Raw genomic sequence first — 27,901 nt, 5'->3', positions numbered from 1 at the left:
CAAATGTAGGTGCGTCGCGTGTGGCAAGCGCGCTCATAGACGCTGGCGTGACCACAACATTGCCCAACATCAAATGGCAAATGTACTGTACGCGGAACGAAACTAAGCTACTCGTTATGGTGCAGTTGATGGACCGTTTATCAGTTTGGACCAATGCAGCGCGAGCCGATCTTGATCATCAGTTACTACACAGCCAAATCCAGTAAAGAAAGCATTTGAATTCGCCACTGAAGTAATAACATCGCTGCCAGATCTAGTGAGAAACATTCACTTTTCTCCGTTATTAACGGATCAAACCGTGCTAACCATGGATTTACTGTATAACACTACTAACTGTAACCATGGAGGTTTGGCAGGAATAGTAGGATTTAATGCTTTCAAGTAACATCACGTCGGTTTAATTTTGACATTATCAATACAATTGCTGCCCTCAAATGTTAATCTGAACTAAAATAAACCTTTGTTTCATTTTGTCCAAGGAGCTGTTTTGTTTTATATGCTCCTAAGAAAAGTCAAGTATAGCTCCATCATTGCTCAAAGTTAAAAAACATCATACTTTATGATGTTAGTTTTAATAAAAATATAATAAAAAATATATATCAAGGACATTTCTCTGGCATTTCTTTCTTTTTGCTGTATTGAAAATGTACCGAACCGTGAATTTTGTGAACTATTACACCCCTAGTGCAAATTATACTTTGTTCTCAAATTGTTAATGTTAACGTCAGCATTGCGCGACTACGTGTAATGTCCTTCCGATATTATCCTTGTTTTCGCATGGGTCCGGTTGCAGTCTCTTTTATCAGTCGAAGAGCGAACAAAGTCCTTTGCATTTTACAGCGGGTGAATCTGTCGTCACTGGTGATCGTCGTTTGAAACTTTCTGGATCCGCCATCAAATTGATAAGTTTAATTATATCAAGTGCAGTGAGAAAAGACTACAAATCTCCACCTCCAACATCCTAACACTTAGTGTAGCCGACTAGCCGTGACTCTTCTTTATTAAATAAAAACATTATTACAAGCTTACCGCTTTGAATCGAGCGAAGGCAAGCAGAGAGTTTTGAACACTGGCTGGTTTTGCATTTTCTCAAATATGTATTTTGGATCATTTTTAAGTCCTTGTTACAGAACAAAGCAAACGATCTACAGATCTAAAAACACCCTAAGAGGGCTGTTCTTGGTTAGAATAAATGGCGAATGATTCAGACTACATGCCGATAATCATGACTATGTGAGATTATTTACAGGCCCTAAGAGGGAATTCCCTCATTAGGAGCTTCTTATGGGAGAAAGAGGCATTTCTAAAATACAATTTCTCCCATCCTAAAATAAGATAATATATCGTCCAACCTTTAAAGAGCCCTTATCATAGCATTTGAAATGTTCCTATTTTTGTTTTAGGAGTTCCCAAAAACAGTTTAACATGCATGCAAGGATAAAAAACACTTTATTTGTCTTATAATATGCATTTATTTTTAACTGATTTGCTCACCGACTCCCAAATGATTCGTACAACGACTCATTTTTCCAAACCACTCCTTTGCGTGACGCTAATCGGCGGTGATTGGTCTGATGACAGATCCAGTCAGTTATTGTTTGTTAGCATAAGGCATAAACATATTGATAAAGCACTGCAGTACTACAAGACGCTCTATTCTTTATGACGACTCCAATAACAGCAACAAACATTTCACATATTTAAAAAAAAATATACATTGGAGACCAAGAACCTGCGCTAAGCGTAACTTACACACACACACAGATACACGCGCACACACATACTGCCTCGCGCCCCGACGCAACAAAACCGTTCAAAACCCATAAAAGCAACAATTCTTAATAATACTTCCAGGTTGTGATTCGAAGGAGGAAGCTGATCCATATACACTGGGTAAGTAAGTTACTGAGCCCTCCTTCAGGAACAACTGCTTGCGAATCCACATTTGAATTCATTTATGTTTTTGAACGATTAATTAAAATGATGAGAACACAATCGGGCTATACTGTTGTGGTATCGTTGCAAATATGAACTCTAACCTCCGATTCTTCACATGCTCGTCCCTGGTAAATGAAAACAAAGTGGCTGAACAATCTTTGCATTGTAGAACACAGCGTCTTCTCGACATGATGCTATGATGAACTATTTGAATGTGTAGACTTCAAGTTTACACTTCCGTCTGCACGCGGCCAGTATGTATCTACGTCACTACAAACCAGCTAATGACTCGTTTCAAAAACAATTCATTTCATAGACTCAGAGTCGACTCTCACTTTTGAAAGACAATAACTTTATATACGGTGGACTTTCAGATATAAATCTTTGCAGGATGTTTTCATTACCTTAGAGCTATATTCCACACCATATGAACAGTCATTTTCAGAAATCCATGATAGGGGCTCTTTAAATGAATCACGAAAAAAAAAAAAACTGATTAAAAAATAGAAATAAGTTGATTAAGATTCAAAGACATTAAAAAAACCCTCCGAACCAAAAACCCATCTCTTTCACACAGCCCACAGACTCTGCATCTTCAGTGGGTTTTATTGTGAGTGTGTTGAGTTTGATGCAGGTGAGCGGATGAGGTGACGCCAGCCTCCGCTTTCTCTGCGGCCTTTAAGTAGAAACATCACACCGGATCCTGCAGGCTTTGAAGGGTTGCTCTCAGAGCCTCCTACACTGGTGTGTTTGTTTGTGTGTGTGTGTGTGTGTGTGTGTGTGTGTGTGTGTGTGTGTGTGTGTGTGTGTGTGTGTGTATAAAATCAAAGCGTGCACCTTTGAAGGCTATTTTCCATGAGGAACAACAATTACGCTTCCACCTACTCCTGTCATTAATGTTCTGAGCTTCTGAGGAAAGCATTTGCACTTAACGCAGCGCTTCAGAAGCATGTTATATGCTAAAATGATTCTTTAAGTCTCTCTATTACCTCTTGAAATGCCAGACGGGCTGTTCTTTGAATTCATCTGTAATGTGGTCACTTGTCGGTTGCATTCACACACACACACACACCGAATGCCACATTTCAAGCGCAACTAATGCGATAAACCGCTGAATCTTACTGAACCTGATGAGGTCCCACAAATGACACCAGATGTTCATGGTCATAGACCCACGGGGCTTTGCATGCGTAAATGGGCAGTTTTGGGCTAGAACAACCTTCAAGTTGCATTTGATTTTGAAAGTTTAGTTTATCAACAAATCATGTATTTTTTTTTTGGTCTTTTACAATTCTGATAAATGCATATATATATATATATATATATATATATATATATATGAAGAGTTCAGATGCAAAAGCCTCTAAATGCCATTTGAAATTTTCTTCTTTAATGATGATTTTTATCAAACTTGTATATTTAAGTTCAGTAATTTCACTTAAATAACAATTACTAGGTAATTATCATTGCCATTTAAGTGAAATTACTGAACTTAAATATACAAGCTTGATAAAAATGATCATTCTAGAAGAAAATTTCAAATGGCACTTAGAGGCTTTTGCATCTGAACTCTTCATATATATATATATATATATATATATATATATATATATGCTGGGTGGTTTCAACCCAAATTTGGGTAAAATATGGACAAACCCAAATGTTAAGTTAAAAATGTAATTCAAAAAATGTTCATTGAAAATTGAAGTTGGGTTAAAATTTTTAATTACATTTTTAATCCAACATTTGGGTTTGTCCATAATTGACCCAATAATTGTTAAAACAACCCAGCGTTGTTTAGAGTGTATATATATATATATATATATATATATATATATGAACAAAACTGTTGATCTTAGATAAAACGCACTGAGCATCTCTGTCTAAAAGTAATTATTTTATTATTTTAAATGTAACTCAAAAGCAAAGCAGAATAGAAAATACAGTTCTGCCCTAGTGAAAAATAAATATTTAAGTACTTAATATAAATACCCAGCAATTGTCCTTTCTGTATACTACATTGGTGTACTTAAAATCTGCTAAATTAGAACAACTAATTTTAATTAATTAAAAATATACTTAAGTATATTTAATTGTGCTAAAGTGGAACTATGTGCAAATACATTTCAGGTACGCTATACATGTCTTGCATTTAAAGATTGATATTATATTGATATTATCCTCTTTATTGATCTTGATTAAAAAAACAAAAACATTTTAGGCTTAATATTAAGAAATGTGCATTGTACAATAAGGAAGTACTCCAAATAAAGTTGAATTATAATATTTATATCAGTAAGTCTCAAGCGATATGTCAATAAATATGTTAAAGGATTTGTAGTATTAGTTTGAAGTAAATGTAAGAGTGTAAAACAAAACTGAGCCTCTTTCAATTCCATTTACATGATAAATCAAATAATTAGTTTTTCCTCAGAGGCGATCATTAGATCAGCCTGGTAAACATGACTGGATATCCAATCTAAATCTAATATAAATGAGAAAATAAAGTGCCTGTGAGATGCACAGCATCACAGTGTAGTGAAAATAAATGCAAACATTTTTTTTTTAATCCCACAGATTTAAATTGAAGCAGATAAACAAGTCACATCTTAAGACCAGGGCCTGTGAAACAAAAACTAAACCGTGTAAAAGCACAACCAAACTTTCAATAAACCATAAATGGCCCTAAAACCTTGATTCTGTCCGCAGCAATATTACAGACAGGTTAATTATCACTGGAAATATCATTTATCTATATTACTGTATGCAACAAACTTTGCCTTAAAGAGATAGTTTCTTTGAAATTAATTTTTGATATGTTTTATCTTACCTCAAGGGCATCCAAGATGTAGGTGTCTTTGTTTACGCAGTAGTTTAAATTTGGATATTTTTAGGTCAAACTGTTCTCTTCTGTCAGTCATATAATGCAGGTCTATGGTCACCACGTCAAAGAGCATGCACAGAGAAGTCCAAATTAAACATGATTTAATGACTCGTAAATGTAAGTACACACTGATGGCCTAAGACACGAAACGAACGGTTTGTGTGAGAAAACGAACAGTATTTATATCGTTTTTACCTCTTGTAATCACAGCCACGTCCAAGTGATCTGAGGGCGCACGCGCTTTGCTCTGCACAAGCTCCAGAAAGCGGCGGAAGTGATCTCTCGTGTGTGTACATCACTCATTGTTTACACATAATGCAAATTGTAGGTGAGACGGCTAATTCAAATGGTACCAATTTGCGCTTATCCGGATGTTTAAACCGTTGTAAAAGAAAACAATTGCGTGTGCTCGCGCGAACTCTTCTTCACTTCCGGCGCTTGTGCAGACCAAAGATCACTTGGACGTGGCTGTGATTACAAGAGGTAAAAACAATGTGTACTTACATTTACGAGTCATTAAATCATGTTTAATTTGGACTTCTCTGTGCATGCTCTTTGAGGTGGTGACCATAGACCTCCATTATACGACTGACAGACAAGAACGGTTTGACCTAAAAATATCAAAATTGAAAATACTGTGGAAACAAAGACACCTACATCTTGGATGCCCTTGAGGTAAGATAAAACATACCAAAAATTGATTTCAAAGTGAACTATCCCAAAGTGAAAGTCCATTAACTGGTAATACTTCAAAATGGTTTCCGTTGTTTTGACAGATAATACATATTGTATTTAGCAAATATGACCAATGTTAATAAGGATTAGAAGTGAAAAGTGGAGACAACTGTTTTTTAAACTGGAAGGTGAGGTTTTTGGGAGAGAGAAAAAAAGAGATTCAGTGCAATCCAGTGAATTATTCATGGGATATATTGTAAATGAAAACGGGAGAGCAGACCACAAATGCATAATATATGTTTGTCTTTTTCACACTGTTACAGTGGAATACAAAGAAACTAATCAGGAGGAAAAGAATGCAGCGAATGAAAAAAGCTCTCGCCACAGATATTCCACGTCACTTTAAAATAGCAAGCGTTATGGTATTCTTCTGATGTCTGAAAATAAAAAATGAGGGAAGAGTGATAGCTGACTCAGGCAAGGATAAGGATTATCAGTATAGCTCAACCTTATCATTTTAAAATTATTCATTTGAGAGGAAGTTTCCTAAAGCAGAAGTGCAGGAAGTGGAATACGCTCATCAGGAGGAAAAGGTGGATAAATTATTTAGCAATAAGTTAAAAAACAATCAAAACTCCCAAACATCCACATAGCAACACCCTGGCAACCACCAACAACTGTGGTGGTGAGTTTCACAAAACCATGTTTAATCCTAAAACATCACACAAAGGTGCAAATGCTGAATAAAGGTGTTGAATTACCATCTCTGCGGTTGAGTTTGGCGAAGCCCGGCCCATGACTGCTCGACAGCTCCGATGAACTCGTGAAGCCCGACGGAGGCAGACCGGACACCAGCGGAGAATCACAGCTCTCTACAGACAGAGTTTACAGATATACTGTTCAAAAGCTTGAAAATAAATTAATACTTAGTAGGCTATGCATTAAATTGATAAAAAGTGACAGTAAAGACATTTATATTGTTACAAAAGAATTATATTTCAAAATAAATGCTAAAAAAAACAACAACAACAACAACTTTCCGAAGGAATCTAAGAATTCTGAAAAATAAAAAAAATGCGTCATGGTTTCCATAAAAAAGTATAATGCAGGACAACTGCTTTCAATATATCAGAAATGTTTCTTTATCATCAAATCATCATATTAGAGTGATTTCTGAAGGATCATGTGACACTGAAGACTGGAGTAATGATTTGATTACAGGAATAACTTACAGTTTACAATATATTGTCACTTCAAATTGTAATATTTTTACTGCATTTTTGATCAAATAAATGCCTTGGCCAGCAGAAGCGACTTCTTTTAAAAACATTAAAACATATTTTTGTCACAACGCTGTGCAATGATGCAGGCAAAGATTATCTTTAATAAATCCACAGGAAGATAAATCACACAAAGAGAACGTCTTTCAACACGTATATCACAGACGAGACTCAATAGACAGAGGACTTAAGTGTACAAGCAAATGAGGACGATTAATGACACACACCTGAACTATGACAACTCATCAACAAAGGTGCAAACTAGTGAGAGTGTGACACTTTAACAAAAATCTGCATGTTCCTGAATGTCTTCTTTGACGTACAGTCAAAGCACTTTGCAATCATTGTTACATTTTCTTTTTAACCTCCACACTGCATCCAGTACAGTTAGGGATGTCCCGATCCGATACTCAGGATCGGTATCGGCTCCGATCCAGCCATTTTTGCGGGATCGGGTATCGATCAGACGAGGCCGATCCAAATCCGATATTGTGCGTATACTATTATGTTATTGTTAAGCCCCACAGAAGGCACAAAAACATTCTAAAGTACCATGACTTTTTCGTGCACTCTATTATAAGTGTTCTGAAGCCATTATGTCAGAGAGAAATTAATATAAGTCATTAAATTCAGGATCACGTAAACGTTTTCCTCTCGCGGCTGTAAGTCATTCTCCATTCAGCACTCAAACAGCGCGTCGCGTTCGGTTACAGTAAATGATGAAACTATCTTCAAGACGATTCACTGTTTATACTATTATACTTTATCTGTAGATTAGGGTCTATATTTTCGCATAAAACAACATTATCTTGCTGGACTTTATTGCTGTAACTTAATCGTGTTACTTTCTACCATTGTGTCGGACGCTGTCGGTTAGATCACCTCACTAGAGTCAGAGCACTATTGTTCTTCACGCGCACAGTAACTGAAATTTAAAACTGTTTAAAGAAAAGGCTCAATAAACTATTTAATAGATACATACTGTTTAATACACTGTCCATCAATATATATTTCCGTTGTGCTTTGAACTTTTCAAAGCGGACTCGACGCGCAGCGTGCATACTATAGTGTGCATACTCGGCTGCGTGCCGTTACTCCACGTGGTTTCAAGCGCATCATTCTGCGCTCGGAATGCGCATAAGCGCTTTGTGCCGCACTGTGTTGGAGTCATTCATATCATAATGCAGTGACGCAATTAAAGCTTATTAACATTAATAATTATTAATGTTGCTGCCTCATTAAATAGCTGTGCTGTACACTTAAAACATGTCTCAATTTTTTAGTAGTCTTTGGCTATATCTAAAATAATTATCTTTTTCATTTTTGTTACATTGTTTTTCATTAATGTATTTTACAACAATACAAAGAGCAATATTTATTATTCACTAATCTAGTTTATAATAGCATTTTGTGTCATTGATTATGATCATATATTTTGGGGATTTGTTGTTTATCTTTATTATGAAGCTGTCTGTAGATTGTGTTTAACACACACCAGAGTGATAATGAGTTTAACACACAATTATAGAAATTCTACTTGCTTTAAAAAAAACTGTACTGGTATTTACAATGTAGAATGCTGCTGTTTAAATTGTTTTAACTTTAAACCTGTTGGTAGCTATAGCTAGCTTTAAGTACTGAAGTACCTGCATTTTCTTTTATATATATACAGTACAGTACAAAGGAACTTTTCAGAACATTAGTTTTTTATATTCCAGCTGCTTTGAGTTTCAATGTTACTAAGAAAAAATACATTATACAATAATTGCAGTTTTTCAAGTGATTAAAAAAAACGGGGAAAAGAAGATGAAAAATGGGGAAATAAAGTAAAAAAATAAATACCAGTAATACTTTACTTGAAGGGGTGTGCATAAGACTAACATATCATGAAAGGACACATGTCATGAATATGAAGGAGGTTTAATGCATGTTTGTGACAACTGTCATTAAGCGTCATTCGCTCAATAATGATATTTTGAATGCAAATATGACATTATTTGTTATGTTTTTGTTATGACACCTTGACATAAACCAATACATCATAACCTGTCAGTGTCTTTGTCATGACAACTTGACATTACTAAGACAACATAAATTGTCATAAATATGCCATAGCAGAATAATTATCAAACTTAAGGAACCACTTACACTGTAAAAAAAATATTTTCATGATTTGTAATCAATTTTTTTTTTCTTTGTCAAATCAACTTAATTTATGTAGTTCAGATAACATCATATTTTGAGTTTCTGATGATTAAATTAATCTCCTTCATTGTATTAACTCATTTTTTTCCATTTCAATGAACTTAAAATTTTAAGGCAACCAGGTTACTTCATTTTTTAAGTTAAACCTACAATATTTTTTTTTACAGTGTAGCTTTATGCGTTAACAGTACATTAGACTGTCATGTGGTCGGCTTTGACATTGGCTGTCATGTACTAATTGAATTTGTCATTAAAAGTTATAATGTCATTTGTCATTAAACAGCCAATGTCAAAACCAAGCATCTGACAGTTTAATGTAATGTTAACCAATAAAGCTAGGTGGTTTGATAATTAATCTGCTATGTCATGTTTATGACATATTTATGACAGATTATGATGTTATGGTTTATGTCAAGATGTCATTACAAAGGCATCTTAAACAATGTCATATTTGCATTCAAAATGTCATTATTAGAGCGAAAAACACTTAATGTCACTTTTCATAAACATGCATAAACCCTACTTCATATTCAAGACACGTGTCATGTCATGATTATGAAGGTGTCATGTCAGTCTTATGCTAGTAAAGTGTTACCAAAATAACTTTAAAAGTTGTATTATACTTTATCTTTATTTAGTAATACTTGATGATTAAAGCCATTTGTTTAAAAGTAAACATGAAGCAACCAATTTATCATAAAGTTTGGGGAAAACATATTAAACAAGAAAAAAAAATAAAAGGCAGTACTGGATTGCATGGTGAGAACAGTCTTAATATGACAAGACAAGAAAAATGGGACTGATGACGCGGCTGAAAAAGAAAGTTCAGAGATTTTGATAATACATGCAATGACATATATCAGTCAAAACAAGACCCAGAACACGCATTAAATGATTAGATTTCATGTTGACTTTAACGACAAGCGAGGCCATTTGTAAATATCAGGACTCTCACATTCGCTGACATTTCCCAGCAACACTGCAAATATCCCTCCTCGCATCAGCGCTCGGAAAATGGGGCACTTGAAGATGCTTTTCAAAGCCCATCCAGCTTTACGCTTATTATTCAAGTTCATAAGAAATTGACGACTGTTTAAAATGCTCTTAACCTACAGAAAAAAGTCCTTTCCACAAAGCTGACCCATTTTCTCCATATGAAACACTCGGTCAGGCAACCTAATTTATATAAAACTAGGCTTTTTTATAGCGCATTATTTATATATGTGTGAGAGTATGAGCCTGTTAAAGCCATATTTCTTTACTTATTTAAAGAGGAAGGTGTGTGTGTGTGTGCGTACATTTTTTACATTATTCCTCTAGTTTTATATTACAAACCGCGCGTAACCGTAGTCTTGTTTGCATTCCCACCGGAATACAATAACACTCCCTATTACTTTTATGGTAATAGTTATTCCCAGAGTGTTTACTGAATAATATACGTCGGAACATAACTGTTCTTCTCCTGGTTTGTTTGACCAGCTTCTGAAGCTCTGTATGGTCAGAGGAACAGTTAATAGGCTTGAGCTGGATTGCTGCAATCTTTTTCTCTCTAATGCATCATTTGGCGTCTCAGACACACTGTTTGCATCAAGGCTGTACGGTTTCTCAAACAGTGAAAGCTCTGGGCTAAGTAGTGATTTTGTCATTTTTTCCTAAACCATGTTCTTCTTGCACACAAATGGTCCTTCTTTTCTTCGTTCGGGTGTATTCAGTGAGGACAACAGAATAGGAGGCAGTTTCAGCCCTGATCAACAGTGTTGGGAGTAACGCATTACAAAAGTAATACATTACAGTAACATATTACTTTTTGCTGTAACGCAGTAGTGTAAGGCATTACTAATCAATTTTCAGTAATATTTTACTCGTTACATGTTCAGTGAGGCTTGTATTACAGTTGTATTGTCTGCTTTTACTTCTTAAAGGCAACAGACTATGTGAAAGTTTTAAAGCAGTCTTTTAGTGCCAGTTCAGAGCGGTCGCGTCTGTTTTTTCCTCATAAATGCGAACACGAAAACTAAAATAAAATGAATATTTTAAGTTCTATGGAGACTGGAGAGCCAACCCTTCCTCATCCGATTTGCGCAGTGTAATTAACAGAATTACAAAAAATATATTTTGCCTCCTATTTTTTTTTTTGTCACGCATGAATGTGTGTCTTTTCCCTAATATTAAAAATAAAACATAGACTGATATTTGTCTAATGTCTGGAGTCCTTCGCGTTTCAATACATGTATTTTCTGAGAATTTTTATTTCAAGTTTTGACTGCAAATGTCATGTCCATGATGCTCCTTAACTAGTTTTGTGGTGTAGGTCTACGTATTTTATAATGTTAACTTCAAATAATACTAATAGCCTAATTTAAAGATAAGGCAGCATTGGATCTGGACGGTAAGGAGAATAACGCTGGAGTTGGAAGAGGTGTGTCGCGATTCTGTAGGTTCGTGGATCTGAGTCGTGTGGTGAATCGCGATTTCGGTTTCATATTGCATATCGGTACAGCCCAAAAGTTAAGTTCTACTTAGTTATTTTGGTGAAAGTAACTCAAAAGTAATACATGAGTAATGTAACGCATTACAATTCTGAGACAGTAATATTGTAAGGTAATGAATTACTTTTAAATAACAGTAGCAAGTAATACCTAATGTATTACAGTTTGGAAGTAACTTGCACAACACTGCTGATCAATAGTGTAGATTTTGTGCTCGCTGATGGCAGTGTGGAGGCTTTCGGGTCGGTCCTGCTCAGATCTGAATGCGAGAGGAGAGAGTGGTCCACTAGCTGACTACAACACACCTGGTCTGCAGAAAGAAGTTCAACCAACAGATAACATCTTTACAACGGCCTTATTTACCTCCGTGGAAATGCCTTAAAATGACACTTGAAAGAAGATCACTAATCATTTGACAATATCGTATAAGTTTTTAAAGGGCACCTTCATTTTTACATGGTGTTTCAACATAAATGTGTGTTGGCAGTGTGTGAGAAAAACCACCCTAGAATGATAAAAAAATCTCAATAAATCTCAATAAATCATAAGCACCGTCTAAGAACGAGCTGTTATAAGATTTGGTGCAATGTGACGTAGAATTGCGCAAGCCCCACCGACGTGGTTTGATTGATCTGTACACCATCCTCCATTGTTTCAAGAACATCTGGTGTTCTGACGATTTGTGCTGCCTTGTCGAAAATAAGTGTTCTGTTGTGGGATGTAATAATGTAGTAGTTTTGACTTACTTCCGACATCAAAGCCACTGAAAACGCAGTGGATGGATTTTATTAGCGAAGGAAAGGCGCCTCTTAAACTTCCAAAATACGTTTATGTTTGCGCGAATCATTTTCTGACTGACTGTTTTGTTAACGATGGTCAATTCAAAGCAGGTCTTGCTTCAAAGTTAAAGGATTAGTTCACTTTTGAAAAAACTTTTGCTGATAATTTACTCACCCCCATGTCATCCAAGATGTCCATGTCTTTCTTTCTTCAGTCGAAAAGAAATTAAGGTTTTTGATGAAAACATTCCAGGATTTTTCTCCTTATAATGGACTTCAATGGGAACCAAACGGTTCAAGGTCCAAATGAGAGTTTCAGTGCAGCTTCAAATGTCTTTAAACGATATCAGACGATGAATAAGGGTCTTATCATGCGAAACGATCGGTTATTTCAAAGCTTATTCCAAAAATGTTACTTTTCTAAGGACAAATGCTAGCCTTGTAATATACTGTGAGGCGCGTTTGCAACGTCGCGTAATACGTAATTACGTTCAAAAGGTCACGGGCGACGTAGCCGGAAGCACAGAATCAAAATCGTCCGACATCGTTGTTTTACCTTTTAATTCCTTTTTTGTAAACGGCGTTTGAGTTAGTTTTCACGTTCAACTTGTAAACACTCTGACTCTGTACTTCTGGCTACGTCGCCCGTGACCTTTTGAACGTAATTACGTATTACGTGACGTTGCAAACGCGCCTCACAGAATGGAGAAAGGCTAGCATTTGTCCTTAGAAAAGTTACATTTTTGGAATAAGCTTTGAAATAACCGATCGTTTCGCATGATAAGACCCTTATTCATCGTCTGGTGTCGTTTAAAGACATTTGAAGCTGCATCTGAAACTGTTATTAACTGTCGTTTGGACCTCGGTTGGAACTGGTTCCCATGGAAGTCCATTATAAGGAGAAAAATCCTGGAATGTTTTCATCAAAAACCTTAACTTCTTTTCGACTGAGGAAAGAAAGACATGGACATCTTGGATGACATGGGGGTGAGTAAATTATCAGCAAAAGTTTTTTCAAAAGTGAACTAATCCTTTAAGATAGGGCCCTATTGTGAACACACTCTAAACAGAGAACAAGATTTTGCAGCTTCTCAAATGTTTATACTGAGGGAACAGACTCCCTCAAAGTCAATGCAAAGACGCGTTATGCGTGTAAAAAATTCCTGCTGCGCGAATGAGGCGTAGAGCGCGGCGCGCAAGACGCGAATATGCCTCATTCGTGCGTCAAGTTCGCACGAATGGCGCGAATTGCGGCAATAGGGGATTATCACGCTGATACGTAGTACTTCCGGATTCTGTGATCTTTGTGCACTGCCACTTCCGTTGAATCACCGATCTCGCTGGCAAACGGATGACGGGCTACACTAAGTTTATTTATACGGCATCCCTGGTAAATTAGTCTGAGGGTTGGCGTTGTTGGTTAGATTTACAAAGTGGAATAGAGTAGTGACATAAATAGCCTTCGTCTCAGCCATTGTTGAACTGCGTCGGAAGTGGACATGCACAAAGTTGACAAATCCCGCCCATGAAACCCAGAAGCGTGATAATCCCCTATTGAGCGTCTGGCGCGTTAAGCGCGAACGATTTAGTTAGTTGACGCGAATTCACGTCTGCCGCTCGAGTTGAAAAATCTGAACTTTGGCGTCAATTCGCGTCGCGTTAACCAATCAGGAGCCTAGCTGCTTGCTCATGAGGTGAAGTATCTGGATGCTTCAATAGATTATTTTGTAATATGACTAAATGCCTGGTGTGGTTTTAATGCACAACAAAGCAAATATTTTATCACTTAAAGGGGACATATCATGCAAAATCCACTTTTTTAGCCCTTAAATGCATTTTGTTGTATATTTGGAGTGTTTATAAGTACAGAAAAGATGAAATTATTCTCTTCAGGTGCTTCGTTTATATCTTTACATTCTGTTTTGGTCATATTTTTCAACCTGTTCAGATTTTTCTGTTTTCTTTGACGTTTTTTGAGCAAGTGCGTCACAGTATTTGCAGGGGAACTGACAAATAAGGACATCGACTACCAGTCCAACACTTCGAGCAATCCGCCATTATTATTTCTCGCTCCGATTTTGTAGTCCGAGCTCAATGATGCAGAAGTTACGAGGGGGGCAAGTCAAAATGTTCGGTTTTTGGATGTACGTTAGTGACCTGAAGCACTTCAAGAATTCCCACTTCAACAACCTCCGCCAGTAACGTTATACAGAAGGGTTTGCCGATTGACTTCGTCTGAATGAGAGGTAAATTCCTTCTATCTTTGGAGACGACGAACAGAGCATTTCGATAAGCTGTAAATATTGTTAATAAAAATAAAGTACTTTACTTTCTTAAAACACATGGTGGTCATGGTTTAGCAGTACCTTTGTCTTTCTTTGTTTTTGTTTTGAAGTAACGTTACACGTCTGCAGTATTATTGTTCTTGAGTTTCATCAATGGTCATTTAGCTGCTTTTCTAAACGTATCATATTATCAATACAGATTGTTTGTGGTAAGATTAGACCGCAGTCATTTATCTTGTCAGTGTGCTTGTTTTAACAAGAGAAATAGTCGACTTTCACTAATAACACAATACGGTTAACTCACATTACCAATACATCCATATGATGACATTGTTCTGCAGGTTCGTCGTAGTCTTTATCAACGCGCTCGCTCTGGCTCGAATATGTAAGGCGTGATGGACAAGTCTCCTGTTGTTGACATTTTATTAACGTGTGAATAAAAATGTTCTTTGAAGGTATCGTATATAATCGTATATCTCTAATCAAACTACAATAATGGCCGAACGTGGGGAGTTGAACCGACTGTGAACTCATCGACCTGGAGAGCGGTCGGGGTGTGACGCATCTCCTTTTTATTTAAAGGGGCCGCTTTGAAACGGGTCGCTCAAAGACGCACATCAGAAAAGGGGTGGAAAAGGGGCTTGTGGAGCTATAATAATGAGGAATTCAGACCCAAGCATTGCAGTTATGTTTTATATACAGTAGACCACAACGGTATGATTTATATGTAAAAATGAATGATTAAAAAGCATGATATGTACCCTTTAAAACTTTATTTCATTATACGAGACATTTTCATTTTGCATTAAATGTTATTAAATTAAATGAAGGGTCCGATGGACACAAATACGGTGACGATGAGCAACGACAGAGCGGTGACTTTCATAAAAAACATAAAAAAAAGATCAACAAAAAAAAAAAGATGGCCGCCATTCCGAGCGCGTAAATTTCGCTTCAAACTTTTGTTTTACACGCGTCAATTTCGCTCTTGACGCGCGAATGGACTCAAAGTGTTCAAGCGTATAACTAGACGCGGTAAGCGCGAATTTGACGCGCTATTCGCGTCTGGTGTGAACGCACAGAAAGTCAAAAAACTCAATGTAAACTCAATCAAGTCTCATCAAATGATCAGAGCTTTTCTCCATGTTCATTTCATATATTCATAATTCATGTCCATTTTCTCATTTCAGTTTCATCTCTCTCTGAGGAACTTTAGGAGAAACATCTGAAACATCATACCAACTATGAAACAAACAAACCTGCACTGTGAAAGCGCAACAACTGAGCAGTGGGACTGAATTGAAACGGGTCTTCTCAAATGAATTGACTTTTTCCTGAGAACCTCTTGCAGTTTATTATGAAGAAGGAAATGAACGCAGGATGCCAGCGAGACGTTTTTGATTGATAGGAACCCGTAACATCCTGACAGATATAAAGGCCACGCTAATCTCCGCTCTGGTTTTACAATTTGCTTCCCAGTTCCAGAAACACCTCGAAGTCTAAATGACGCCAGGAGAGCAGCGCTAATGATGATAATTCATCATACACGCGGCCCCGCGATGTGATAAAACCTCCTCATAACGTTTAATATCACTTTAACATATTCAGACTTATCTGAGGACGCAGCGTCGCTGTGACAAGCGAACGTTCCCCTCATTTCTCTCACAACAGCTGCCGAGGGACTATTAGACCATTCCACACAGTCAAAGAAGAGTTGAAGACAACAAACAAACCATCAATTCATGAACAATGAAGTTAACATGAACTCAAAAACTCAACAGTGCAAGTTAGACATTCTTCTCAATCAATTTCTTACCGATAATGCTCTTTTTTTCTCATTGAATATCCAGATTATTCAGAAATGCATATGATTAAAATGGGTTGCAAGCTGGTTCGTGCTGACATGTTTATGTTGTCGTTAAAAATGTGAGCAAGAGGTTGTGAATGTGCATTTCTAAAGCGAGCAGATTGTGCATGTGTGAGCGCATCTGTTTTCACATTGGCCTCTTTTTTCACTGCATGCGAGCCAATTCATTCATTGTTCTACACAATGATTAGCAATGTGTCTGTATACAGCTCATGGTTGTGCATTGATTGGACAGGCTGGAGGTGGCTTCAGCCAATAGGACGTGTTCAAAAGGTTTCTGTGTCCAATAATTGGCAAAACAGAACGAGTGATGAGCTCTTCAGAGACTTCCCTCAATGACTGCATCTCCATCTTTTCATATTGATTCTGACAAGCCACTTGATGCAATCAGCAGCACTCTAAATGCAAATAAACCAGATTCTTACATTCTCAACAGCCATGTCATGCGTGAGGGGCAACATGGGATACTTTATACAAGGTATTGAAGGAGAATGCTTGTTGGCAGTTTTTCCTCCACTACAACACATCCATAAAATATTTTTACTAATAATGATAACAATAATAACAGTGCATACAATATGTATTGATATTTAAAAAAAATATGAAATAAAAATGGGGTATATAAGTTTTACTTCTTCCTTCTTCTTTTTGTACATTTTGTACAGTTTTTTTGAAGTATTGGAAAGTATGGAGTTTTATTTTGTTGTTCATTTGTTGTTGTTTTTTTTTTTAAATGTTTTTACATATTCAAAATAAAGATATCAATAAAAAAATTATAAACTTTTTAGAAATACAGAAAAATGAAAATGAAAACCAACAAATAAATGTAAACAAACAATTTAAATAAAAACAACAGATGAATAAATAAAATAAATATTAAAAAGGAAAATAATAAAATAAATAAATAAATAAAACAAAATAATATTAACATTTAAAATAAAAACAAAAAATACATGTATAAATAAAAACAGACAAATGTGTAAGCAAGTAAAATAATAAAATAAAAAATAAATAGATAAATATAATAATAATTACAATAATAAAATAAATAGAATATGAATAAATATAGAATAATGAACATAAACAACAACAAATAAATGTAAACCAATAATTTAATTAAAAACAAATAAAAAAATATACAATACATAAAAGTATTACTAGGGCTGTCAAATGATTAATGGCGATTAATCGCATCCAAAATAAAAGTTAGTGTTTACATAATATATGTGGGTGCACTGTGTATATATATATATATATATATATATAAACACACACATGCTTGTATATATTTAAGAAATATTTCCATGTATATAGATTTTATATTATATATAAAATATAAATATTTTATATATAAATAATATTTTTTTTCTTAAATGTACATGCATGTGTATATTTAGCACCCACATATAATATGTAAACAAACTTTTATTTTGGATGCGATTAATCGCGATTAATCGTTGGACAGCTCTAAGTATTACTTTTTAAAACAAAACAAATAAACAAATAAATATAAAACTGATTAAAACAATAAAATAAAAACAACAGCTGATTAATCCTATGTACGTAACAACAACAACAACAACAACAATACTAATACATAAAATAAATGGTCCCACTTTATATTAAGTACTGGCTTTAAGTACTATGTACTTTCATTGGAACAAATAATTGGATACAATGGACTTTTTGTGTACATACATTGTACTTATATTTTTAAAATACCAGCATGTAATTGCAGCTGTAACTAATTTATGTAATTACATCTGTAATTACACAGCTGATCCTTTCCTTACACTTTAACCTACCCTTAAACCGACCCATACCACCACACCTGTCCCTAACCTTACCTCAATAGCAGCAAACGTGTTTTACAATACAACATGAGTAAGTACATTGTACTTATTTTTCAATGTAAGTACATAGTACTTAAAGCCACTTAATATAAAGTGGGACCCTTATATACCAGGTAGGCCTATTTATATCATGCACCAAGGTACTTCACAAATACATGGTATAAAAAGGTGCCAGCTCATGCAGGTTTCTTGAGACACAGTGCATTATGGAGATCTGAGGCGTTGGACTGTCTGGCGTCTGAAAGCTGCGACTCAGTGACTAATCTGACGAGTGAATACATCCAATCTGCCTCCATTATTTATTCAAACTTACAAAGAAACTACTGAGCAAACTCCCAGAGCCACATCCTGTCAGCGCCGGCACATCTCGCTCTGATCCGAGCCTTTATCTCGGCTAAACGCGCCTGACAGCCGGGCCACGACGCAGAGAATTATTCTGTGTAACAATGCAAAACAATTAAGGAAAGATGTCATGATGACAGACTATCTCTTCTAAGCACAACGCACACACAGACCTCAGAAACACATCAGATTAACTCAAAGCCACATCATCTAACAAGGTGGGCACACGCGTCAAGAAAAGCATGAATAATATATAAATAGCGCGACAGGAACAAAACATGCATAACCAAATGCACTTTTTATTCTTCTCTCCATATGAATGCATCGTTTTCCTGATCCTCTGACATATTCCCCAGCATGGGAACAGCTTTGACATCATTACGGGGAGAAACTTAAAGGGTTAGTTCACCCAAAAATGAAAATTCTGTCAGTATTTACTCACCCTCATGTTGTTCCAACCCCGTAAGACCTTCGTTCATCTTCGGAACACAAATTAAGATATTTAAGATATTAAGATCGCTCCTGCATACAGTCCATAGACTTCTTGAGGGACTGGCTCTTGCTGTCCCCGAAAAGTCATTAAAGACGTCGTTAAAATAGTCCAAGTGACTACAGGGGCTCAATCTTAAGTTTATCAAACGACAAAAAAACAACAAAAATAACGACTTTATTTCAACTATTGGTTTATTTCTCCCTCTGCGTGAGTCAGGTTACTAGTTTAATAGCGTAAGCTTCTGTTATTGTACGTCACACGCATCACACACAAATGACCAGCGTCGGCCAATAGTGAGCCTACGTGTGACGTAGCTCTACGCAATCACACTACGTTAACTGACTTACAGGCTCATGGAGAAGGAAGTGAATAGTTGAAATAAAGTCGTTATTTTTGTTGTTTTTTTGCGCACAAAAGTGTTCTCGTCGTTTGATAAACTTAAGATTGAGCCCCTGTAGTCACTTGGACTATTTTAACGATGTCTTTAATGACTTTTCGGGGACAGCAAGAGCCAGTCCCTCAAGAAGTCTATGGACTGTATGCAGGAGCGATCTTAATATCTTAAATACCTTAATTTGTGTTCCGAAGATGAACGAAGGTCTTACGGGGTTGGAACAACATGAGGGTGAGTAAATACTGACAGAATTTTCATTTTTGGGTGAACTAACCCTTTAAGAGTCACCGAGACATCTGTTCATTCGCTTAATTCCCTGTGCTATGCAGAACGTATGAAGTGCGCAACGAATAAATATTAACTGACGCTTCCGGTAGAAGTTAACGAAGAGAATTGGTTTGTAACTCATTACATGTAGGTGTGCATTCATCTCGTCTTATCGTCCGGCAGGTGGAAATGTTCCTGCTCTATTGCATACGAACCCCATTCGTTTGTGACTTAGAAGATATGGCCTGAAACTCCTGCAGCAAAAGCTTGTTTTTCTGCAGCATTCATAATTCAGCACTGGTTGAGATTATCATAAGCTCTGGAGTCAGGCCTGAACTGTGGGTGGCAGTGTGTGTTCTGGGCTTATACGGACGCCGGAGACTGCATGACTTCTGAAAGCGTTCTTGATCAAACGTGTGGCATAAAGTCATATTTCGCTGGATCTACCGCTCACATTTGCCTTATGCTATTTATAAAGCGCATGGTGCACAGAGCATCACTGGAGTTACACACTTAACGTCCTTCTGTGGAGCACTTCACATTCAGAGAAGATTTCTTTGTGCTGTGCTGAGACACCGGGGCTAGTTGTCACAGAAGTCAACCCTAACCCAACTCTAACTATACTGTATGATGAAGGTGAATCTGTGCTCTCAGGATGGGTAAATTGTTACATATTAGCACAAGTTATTCGATGTGTTACAATCAGTGCTGGATAGAAACTGAAGACATGTAATCTGATGTAAAATGATTACATGAACCCTTTTGTACAGTAGTGTAATGTTTAATGCACTTTAAGAATTAATTAATGTCCTTTCCATTTGCATTTTCATATTAATGCGCTACAAAATAATATGATTTAAATTAGCATTTCATTTCAGATATATATATATATATTTTAATAAATTACATTCTCCTGAATTCAGTGTCAATAAAAAGCATTATTTTCAATGTGACAGCTTGCTTCTTATATTGTGACAACATGCCCCATGAGAGGGGTCAACACTTTTGTTTCATAGTCAAGACTTTAATGTTTGTCTAAATAGAATTTAAAAAGTGTGACAAGTAGCTCTAGTGTCACAGTTAAAGATTATTACATTCTTGATGTTTGGTTATTATTACAACTTCTTCAGATCAAAGTTTTGGTTTCTGGCATCTTCAAAGGAGTAGTTCACTTTTAAAAAAAAAAAAACTTTTGCTGATAATTTACTCACCCCCATATCATCCAAGATTTCAATGTCTTTCTTTTTTCACTGTAAAAAAATATTGTTGATTTAACTGGAAAAAGTAAGTTAATTCAATGAATTAGATTAATTTAATCATCAGAAACTCAAAATAATAAGTTATCTCAACTAACTAAATAAATTATTTAAGTTGATTTGACGAAAGAAAAAATGTTGTGACAACAAATCTTGAAAATATTTTTTTTACAGTGTTCAGTCGAAAAGAAATGAAGGTTTTTGATGAAAACATTCCAGGATTTTTCTCCATATAACGGACTTCAATGGGGTCCAAACGGTTCAAGGTCCAAAAGACACTTTCAGTGCAAACTGCAAACTGTTGAAAGGGCTTTAAACGATTCCACACGATGAATAAGGGTCTTATCAAGCGAAACGGTCGCTCATTTCAAAAATAAAGAAAAAAGTTTAAGTTTTATAAGCTCAAATGTTCGCATTGCTCTGTTCTGTGATGCGCATTCGTGACTCTCCTGTTCGGACTCGTTCATCATGAATCTTTTTTCGAGTCATTTGGTTCCTCCAACGAACGAAATCAACCAAATGACGAGTTTGAACAGGAGAGTCACGAATGCGCATCACAGAACAGAGCAAGGCGAGCATTTCAGCTTATACAACTTAAACTTTTTTCTTTATTTTTGAAATGAGCGATCGTGGAATGAAATGATGAAATCCTGAAATGATTTCATCAAAAACCTTAATTTCTTTTCGACTGAAGAAAGAAAGACATGGACATCTTGGATGACATGGGGGTGAGTAATATATCAGCAAAAGTTTTTTTTTTTTTTTTTTTAAAGTGAACTACTCCTTTAAACACCAGAAAAAAATTATAATAATTGTTTTGTTTTTTTAAACACAGAGGGAATGAAAAGTTCTTTGTGGAAAATCAGAGATTCTCCAGTGACATCAGACTGCTTCTAAATAGAACACTTACTTTAAATTGTATTGTTTCTAAAAGCTGCAGTGCAAGTGAAATATAAACCCAGAGCCAATCTCCCACTTCTACACGTTCCTGTTCTGTTTCTCCAGGGACGTGCGTTTCATCTCACGGTGTTTTATCTGCAGTCTACGGAGCCACGACTCCTCAAATCAAGCCGTTTGATTCTTGCAGGGATTTGTAAGATGATGAAAGCTCATTTTCTTAATGGACGGACACCCTCAGAGAGTAAATCACATTAAACATAGATTTTCTTGACATGCATGTTGTAATTGCTTGTTTTAACTACTAATGAGCTGCTGAAACCAGTGATATACAGTGACATCAGCAGAGAGTAAACACGAGTAAGAGTCTCTGCAGCAGGACTCGCCGTCAAATACAGATAACAAACAAACAAACAAGCCAGGCATCATCCTGGAAATAAAAATTAATATTTCACAACAGATGTAAATAATACACTCTAAAAAAATGCTGGGTTGTTTTAACCCAATTTTGGGTCAAATATGGACAAACCCAACCATTGGGTTAACAGCTGGGTTTGTCCACGTTTGACCCAAAGTTGGGTTGAAACAACCCAGCATTTTTTAGTGTACAAATAACTAAATTAAATAAATAAACAAATATTATTTACTTATAAATGTTTAAAATAATAAAAAATGTAAATGTATACAAATAAAATAAGTAAATAAGATTTCATTATATATAATATTTACTTATTTTATCTGTATATTTGTATTTTTTTTTGTAAATGTTTTCGCCTTTATGCTAAGAAATATTATTTATTTATTTATATTTATGTAAAAACAGTATAATATAAAATATTTAAATATTTAAATGTAAATATTTAATTATATGAAACAAACCAACAAACAAATGAAGTCACGAAAAAAGGCTCTTGGTGAGACAAGTTGTTGGATGGATCCCAGTCAAGTCAATGGGGGAACAAGTCAAGTGCATTGTGGGATACACTATTGCATGCAGTGTGGACTGGATGTATGCTTCGCATTTTGGCAAATGTAGTTAGCAATCAAGGTTTTCAATATGACACAATACACATCATCTACTGCAGGTCTAATACACTTAGTGTGCTATTCTATAAGTGTTTATATATATTAACAGAGACAGAGCGGAAGCCTCCACACAACTCTTGATATCACGGAGCCTTTCCACCACAGGCCGTTAAACAATTTACAAAGTGCCTATTTGCGGGACAGTTCAGTGTGTGTGTGATACCAGGCAGGGTCGAGCTATGTCACTAAAACCTTTCCTTTCCATTACCAACAACTAATCAGCTTTCCCTCTCTCACATCCAGACGCCTGACACGAAACTCGAGAGCTCTGACGCCTCAAGGGTGAGAAATATCTGATTAGCTTCTTTCTTCATGGGTGAAAAGGGGGTGCACGCTTCGCCTTTGACCTAGTTTGCTAGCAGGTCACTCTGCGCCCCTAACCTGCCACAGGGGAAGCACTGAAGAGTGAAATGAAGTACGCGTGTAGAATGCGACACAGCGGCCGCGACTCCTCCAGCATCCCACCGTCTACTTTCTCGTGTTTATCCGTTCTCCTTCAAGGGCACATCTGTGACAGTCTATTGGTGAGTTTCAGGCTGCTGATATAAAACATGGAAAGGAATAGTTCGCTCCAAAATGAAAACTCAGGCTGTGTCCGAAATGGACTATCGCCACTTTGTAGTGCTGTCCGAATGTTTAGTGATAATTATTATACCCTATATGGTCCACTCAATGTATCCCAGAATGCATTTTGAAAAGTAGTGTACAACCGATGGTCACTAACCCAAGCCCTACATACCATCATGCATCGCGCTGATCGTAAAAAAGACGGACGGTAATCTCACTATATAGTCCTCTACTCCCTATCCCCCACATAGAGGTTAGGGAGTAGTGGTTTTTGTGAAGATTTCGGACACAGCCCCAGACGCTATTTACTCGCTCCGACCCACACGCTGCTGTCTCTTTCTGTAAGACACCACAGGAGGATTTTTCGAAGGACATTTAGACAAACATTACAGTGTCGAATGATGTCTTGCTCTTCTCTGTATGACCATAAATGCATTTAAAGGGATAGTTCACCTTGAAATTAATTTTTGATATGTTTTATCTTACCTCAAGGGCATCCAAGATGTAGGTGTCTTTGTTTCCACAGTATTTTTAATTTTGATATTTTTAGGTCAAACCGTTCTTGTCTGTCAGTCATATAATGGAGGTTTATGGTCACCACCTCAAAGAGCATGCACAAAGAAGTCCAAATTAAACACGATTTAATGACTCGTAAATGTAAGTACACATTGTTTTTACCTCTTGTAATCACAGCCACGTCCAAGTGATCTTTGGTCTGCACAAGCGCCTAGGACAACATGTTAAAGGGATAATTCAATTTGAAATTAATGTTTGATATGTTTTAGCTTACCTCAAGGGCATCCAAGATGTAGGTGTCTTTGTTTCCGCAGTATTTTCAATTTTGATATTTTTAGGTCAAACCGTTCTTGTCTGTCAGTCATATAATGCAGGTCTATGGTCACCACCTCAAAGAGCATGCACAGAGAAGTCCAAATTAAACATGATTTAATGACTCGTAAATGTAAGCACACATTGATGGCTTAAGACACGAAATGAGCGGTTTGTGTGAGAAAACGAACAGTATTTATATCGTTTTTACCTCTTGTAATCACAGCCACGTCCAAGTGATCTGAAGGCACGGGCGCTTCACTGTAAAGATCTAAATATATTTAAATATACAGGAAATTGCAATGGAAGACCATTTCGATATATCAATAGACAATGTTGACTTTTTTTTCCGCAACCGCGCAAGAGGTCACTTCCAGGGCTTTCCGGCGCCCGTGCCTTCAGATCACTTGGACGTGGCTGTGGTTACAAGAGGTAAAAACAATATAAATACTGTTCGTTTTCTCACACAAACCGCTTGTTTCGTGTCTCACCATTTTTGGCGTATAAATGCCACGAGAAATGCCATTCGTGGTAAAGATACGCATCTCCATGAGACTGTGTTGGGAACTACTGTTAGATCCGCGGGTTCTTTAGGGACACGTAATCTGTAGCGCCACTTTAGACGAGCTCCGTATATATATGCAGTTTTTTTGTCAGGTCGATGGTCTGGTGAATGAGTCAGAGACAGGACGAGTATGGCGAGTGGCGACCCACAAGAGTTATGGTGTGTTCACACCAAACGTGAATTTAATTATTTGCACGAGTAGATTACATACAAAGTCAATGTAAAGACGCATCATTAGCGCCGGGTGTCGCGAATGACGCCGATTGGGCGACATGTTTGCCGCAATTGCTTCCGCACAATTTGAAAAATTAGAACTTGAGCGGAGATTCAAGCGATTCAAAAGTTCAAAATGAAAAATCCGAGTCAATTCGTTCATTTCGTTTGGAAAACGATTCGTTCATTTTGATGAACAAGTTCGAACAGGAGTCACAAACGTGTGGTCAAGTACAGAGCAAGGCGATCATTTGAGCTTATAAAACTTAAACTTTGTTATTTATTTATTAAACGAGCACTCGTTTCGCTTGATAAGAGCCTTATTCATCGTCTGGAATCGTTTAAAGCCCTTTGAACAGTTTGCACTGAAACTCTCATTTGGACCTTGAACCGTTTGGTTCCATTACATGGAGAAAATCCTGGAATGTTTTCATCAAAAACCTTCATTTCTTTTCGACTGAAGAAAGAAAGACATGGACATCTTGGATGACATGGGGGTGAGGAAATTATCAGCAAAAGTTTTTTTTCAAAAGTGAAAAAAGATATCTCCTTTATCTCCTTTAAGTCATTATTATTATTACCGAACCGTGATGTCTGAACCGAGGTATGAACCAAACCGTGACTTCTGTGTACCGTTACGTCCCTACTTCTTAGTGCTCAATACACTAAAGGAGACTGTAGCAATACCCCAGGAGGACTAAATGTTGCTAGCTGGAACAAACTGTAATTCAACCTACTGTCTGTTCAAAAGAAAAGAAAAGAAACCTAGCATTAGGGAATTGTTTTTTCCTGTTGTACCGAACTCGTTCGAACCAACCGTGCCGCACAAGCCCTCAAAAGTGAAGCCAAAATGTCTCGATCGCCCCCTTGTGACCGGACCTAGTATAGCTTATAACCCCCGCCTCCCCATGTTATTCAATGGGACGCGAGACCGACTAAACAATTAAATTACACTTCACATATCCTTTTTCCAAAGATAGTTTCTGTCATTTACTGTAGTTTCTATAACGTTGATGTAATTTCAAGTGTTTTTAAAATAAGTTTGTTTTTAGTTAGTTATGTGATGATAAAATAACGGCGCTCTGACATCATGATTGACAGGTTCTCTGTGCGAGGTAGTCACTGAAGCACCAGCTGACTTTTTTTTAATAATGTTGATTATGTGGTTAGTAGTTGTATTTACCTTATTTTAACGAGGTTCTGCAATCAGCAGACATCATTGGAGAAGAACGAAGCAGACAGAGGACACTTAATGAAAGTGCGGGGCGTGTGCTTGCGTTTGATTCAGCGCGAATGAGGGCGCGGCCTTGATTTCGCGGCTTCCTGCTCACGACTGCGCATGACTGGTCCCGAAACACGCAAGTGCGCAGACTCAAGTCCAAGATGTCAGCGTCATATCGAGACACTGGCGGCTTCAGTTCTCTCTGATGGAAAAGAGTGAAGGGGCGTCGTCCATCTTTTTTTACAGTCTATGGTTTGAACCCATGAATACATAATAAAAGTGTCATGCTCACCAAGGCTGCATTTATTTGATCAAAAATACTCCATCATTACTCCAGTGTCACATGATCCTTCAGAAATCATTCTTATATGATGATTTACAGATAAAGAAACATTTCTGATTAATATCAATGTTGTGTGTGTGTGTGTGTGTGTGGAATCTTTGATGAATAAAAAGTTCAAAAGAACAGGATTTAGTTGAGATAGAACTTTTTTTTGCAATATTATACATGTCTTTCTTGTCACTTTCGATCAATTTTCTTGAATTGAAAAGCAAGTACTTGCTGAAAAAAAAAAAACGATATTTATTCTCCGAACGATATGAATCGTTTTAGTTTGCCTGTTTTGCTGCTGTAAGAGCTTCTTATAAGACATCAACGACAGAGGGCGAGTAAAAAGAAAATACAGAATTGGACATTTTTGAGCGGACCTTTAAGTGTTTTGGTTGACATTTCTTTCCAAACAAACTCCGCAGCGACAGCTAAAGAAATATTTGATCAAGTGCAGTGTATTCTGTAGACAAAATATCGCTCAGGATGATGAATTCTCAGGGCTGTATCACCTATCAGCCGTGGCAGGTGTGTGAGATGAATGTGCTTTGCTTTGGGTCCTAAAGCCTTGAGAGATACTCGGCCTTGAGTCCCTGACAGCTGCGGTGTAATTTCCTGCCAATTTTGTGCTTAAAAACTGCGGTCCGTATTAATAAATGTAAATGCGTGAGAGGCAGCCAAGAGTTCAACGAGGAAAAAAACACAACTGCCACTAGTGTGTAACCTTGACTCCATGAGAATCCCATTCAGCGCTTGACTTTCTATTCACACATTTTCATAACTGACAGTAAAGAAGACGTATGAGGGTGATTTGTTCTCGGCTTCGCCCCGTGCCGACGTCCGCGCTCTTTGAGACACCGCACTGCCATGAATCATAATGGACAATGCTTTGCGCGGGGAAATACAGAGAATATTCACAGCAAATTGATCTTATGCCAAGGGTTTATGTTTCGTTCCATACAAACAACTAGTAGAATTGATAAACGATAATTCCTGATGGGGCAAAGACCTCACTGTGGGAGATACTAATCATATTTCCACATATAGTTATTATTGATGGACAAAAACTGGAAACAAAACAGCAAGCAAACCCGTTTAACAACGTAGTGTCACAACGTTAACTATTTAAACACTTAACTTCCATTCATCTAGAGGAGCTGAAACCCAGCCAAACTCGATCCCACACTT

General features: G+C 36.8%; 1 protein-coding gene and 1 long non-coding RNA gene across 3 annotated transcripts in view; one reads left to right on the top strand and one right to left on the bottom strand.

Annotated features, from left to right (window-relative positions):
• The window catches only part of cntnap3 (contactin associated protein family member 3), a 172,046-nt gene that overhangs the window by 121,242 nt on the left and 22,903 nt on the right, over positions 1 to 27,901 (bottom strand). For both annotated transcript variants that reach the window (XM_089126433.1, XM_089126432.1), the window contains exon 2: positions 6,259 to 6,369. Coding sequence is in view for 1 of the 2 variants with exons in the window: in XM_089126432.1 (XP_088982558.1) it covers positions 6,259 to 6,369 (111 nt within the window). In the remaining variant the exon portion in view is untranslated. The remainder of the gene's footprint in view (positions 1 to 6,258; positions 6,370 to 27,901) is intronic.
• Positions 1 to 27,901, top strand: part of LOC148969471 (uncharacterized) — a 364,565-nt gene that overhangs the window by 331,681 nt on the left and 4,983 nt on the right. The window lies entirely within an intron of this gene.

Source organism: Pimephales promelas, chromosome 23 (genome assembly GCF_988280905.1).
Source record: "Pimephales promelas chromosome 23, fPimPro1.hap1.1, whole genome shotgun sequence".
Classification (NCBI taxonomy): Eukaryota; Metazoa; Chordata; class Actinopteri; order Cypriniformes; family Leuciscidae; genus Pimephales; species Pimephales promelas.
Note: the sequence above shows the minus strand (reverse complement) of the source record. Positions and strands in the feature narration are given on the sequence as shown.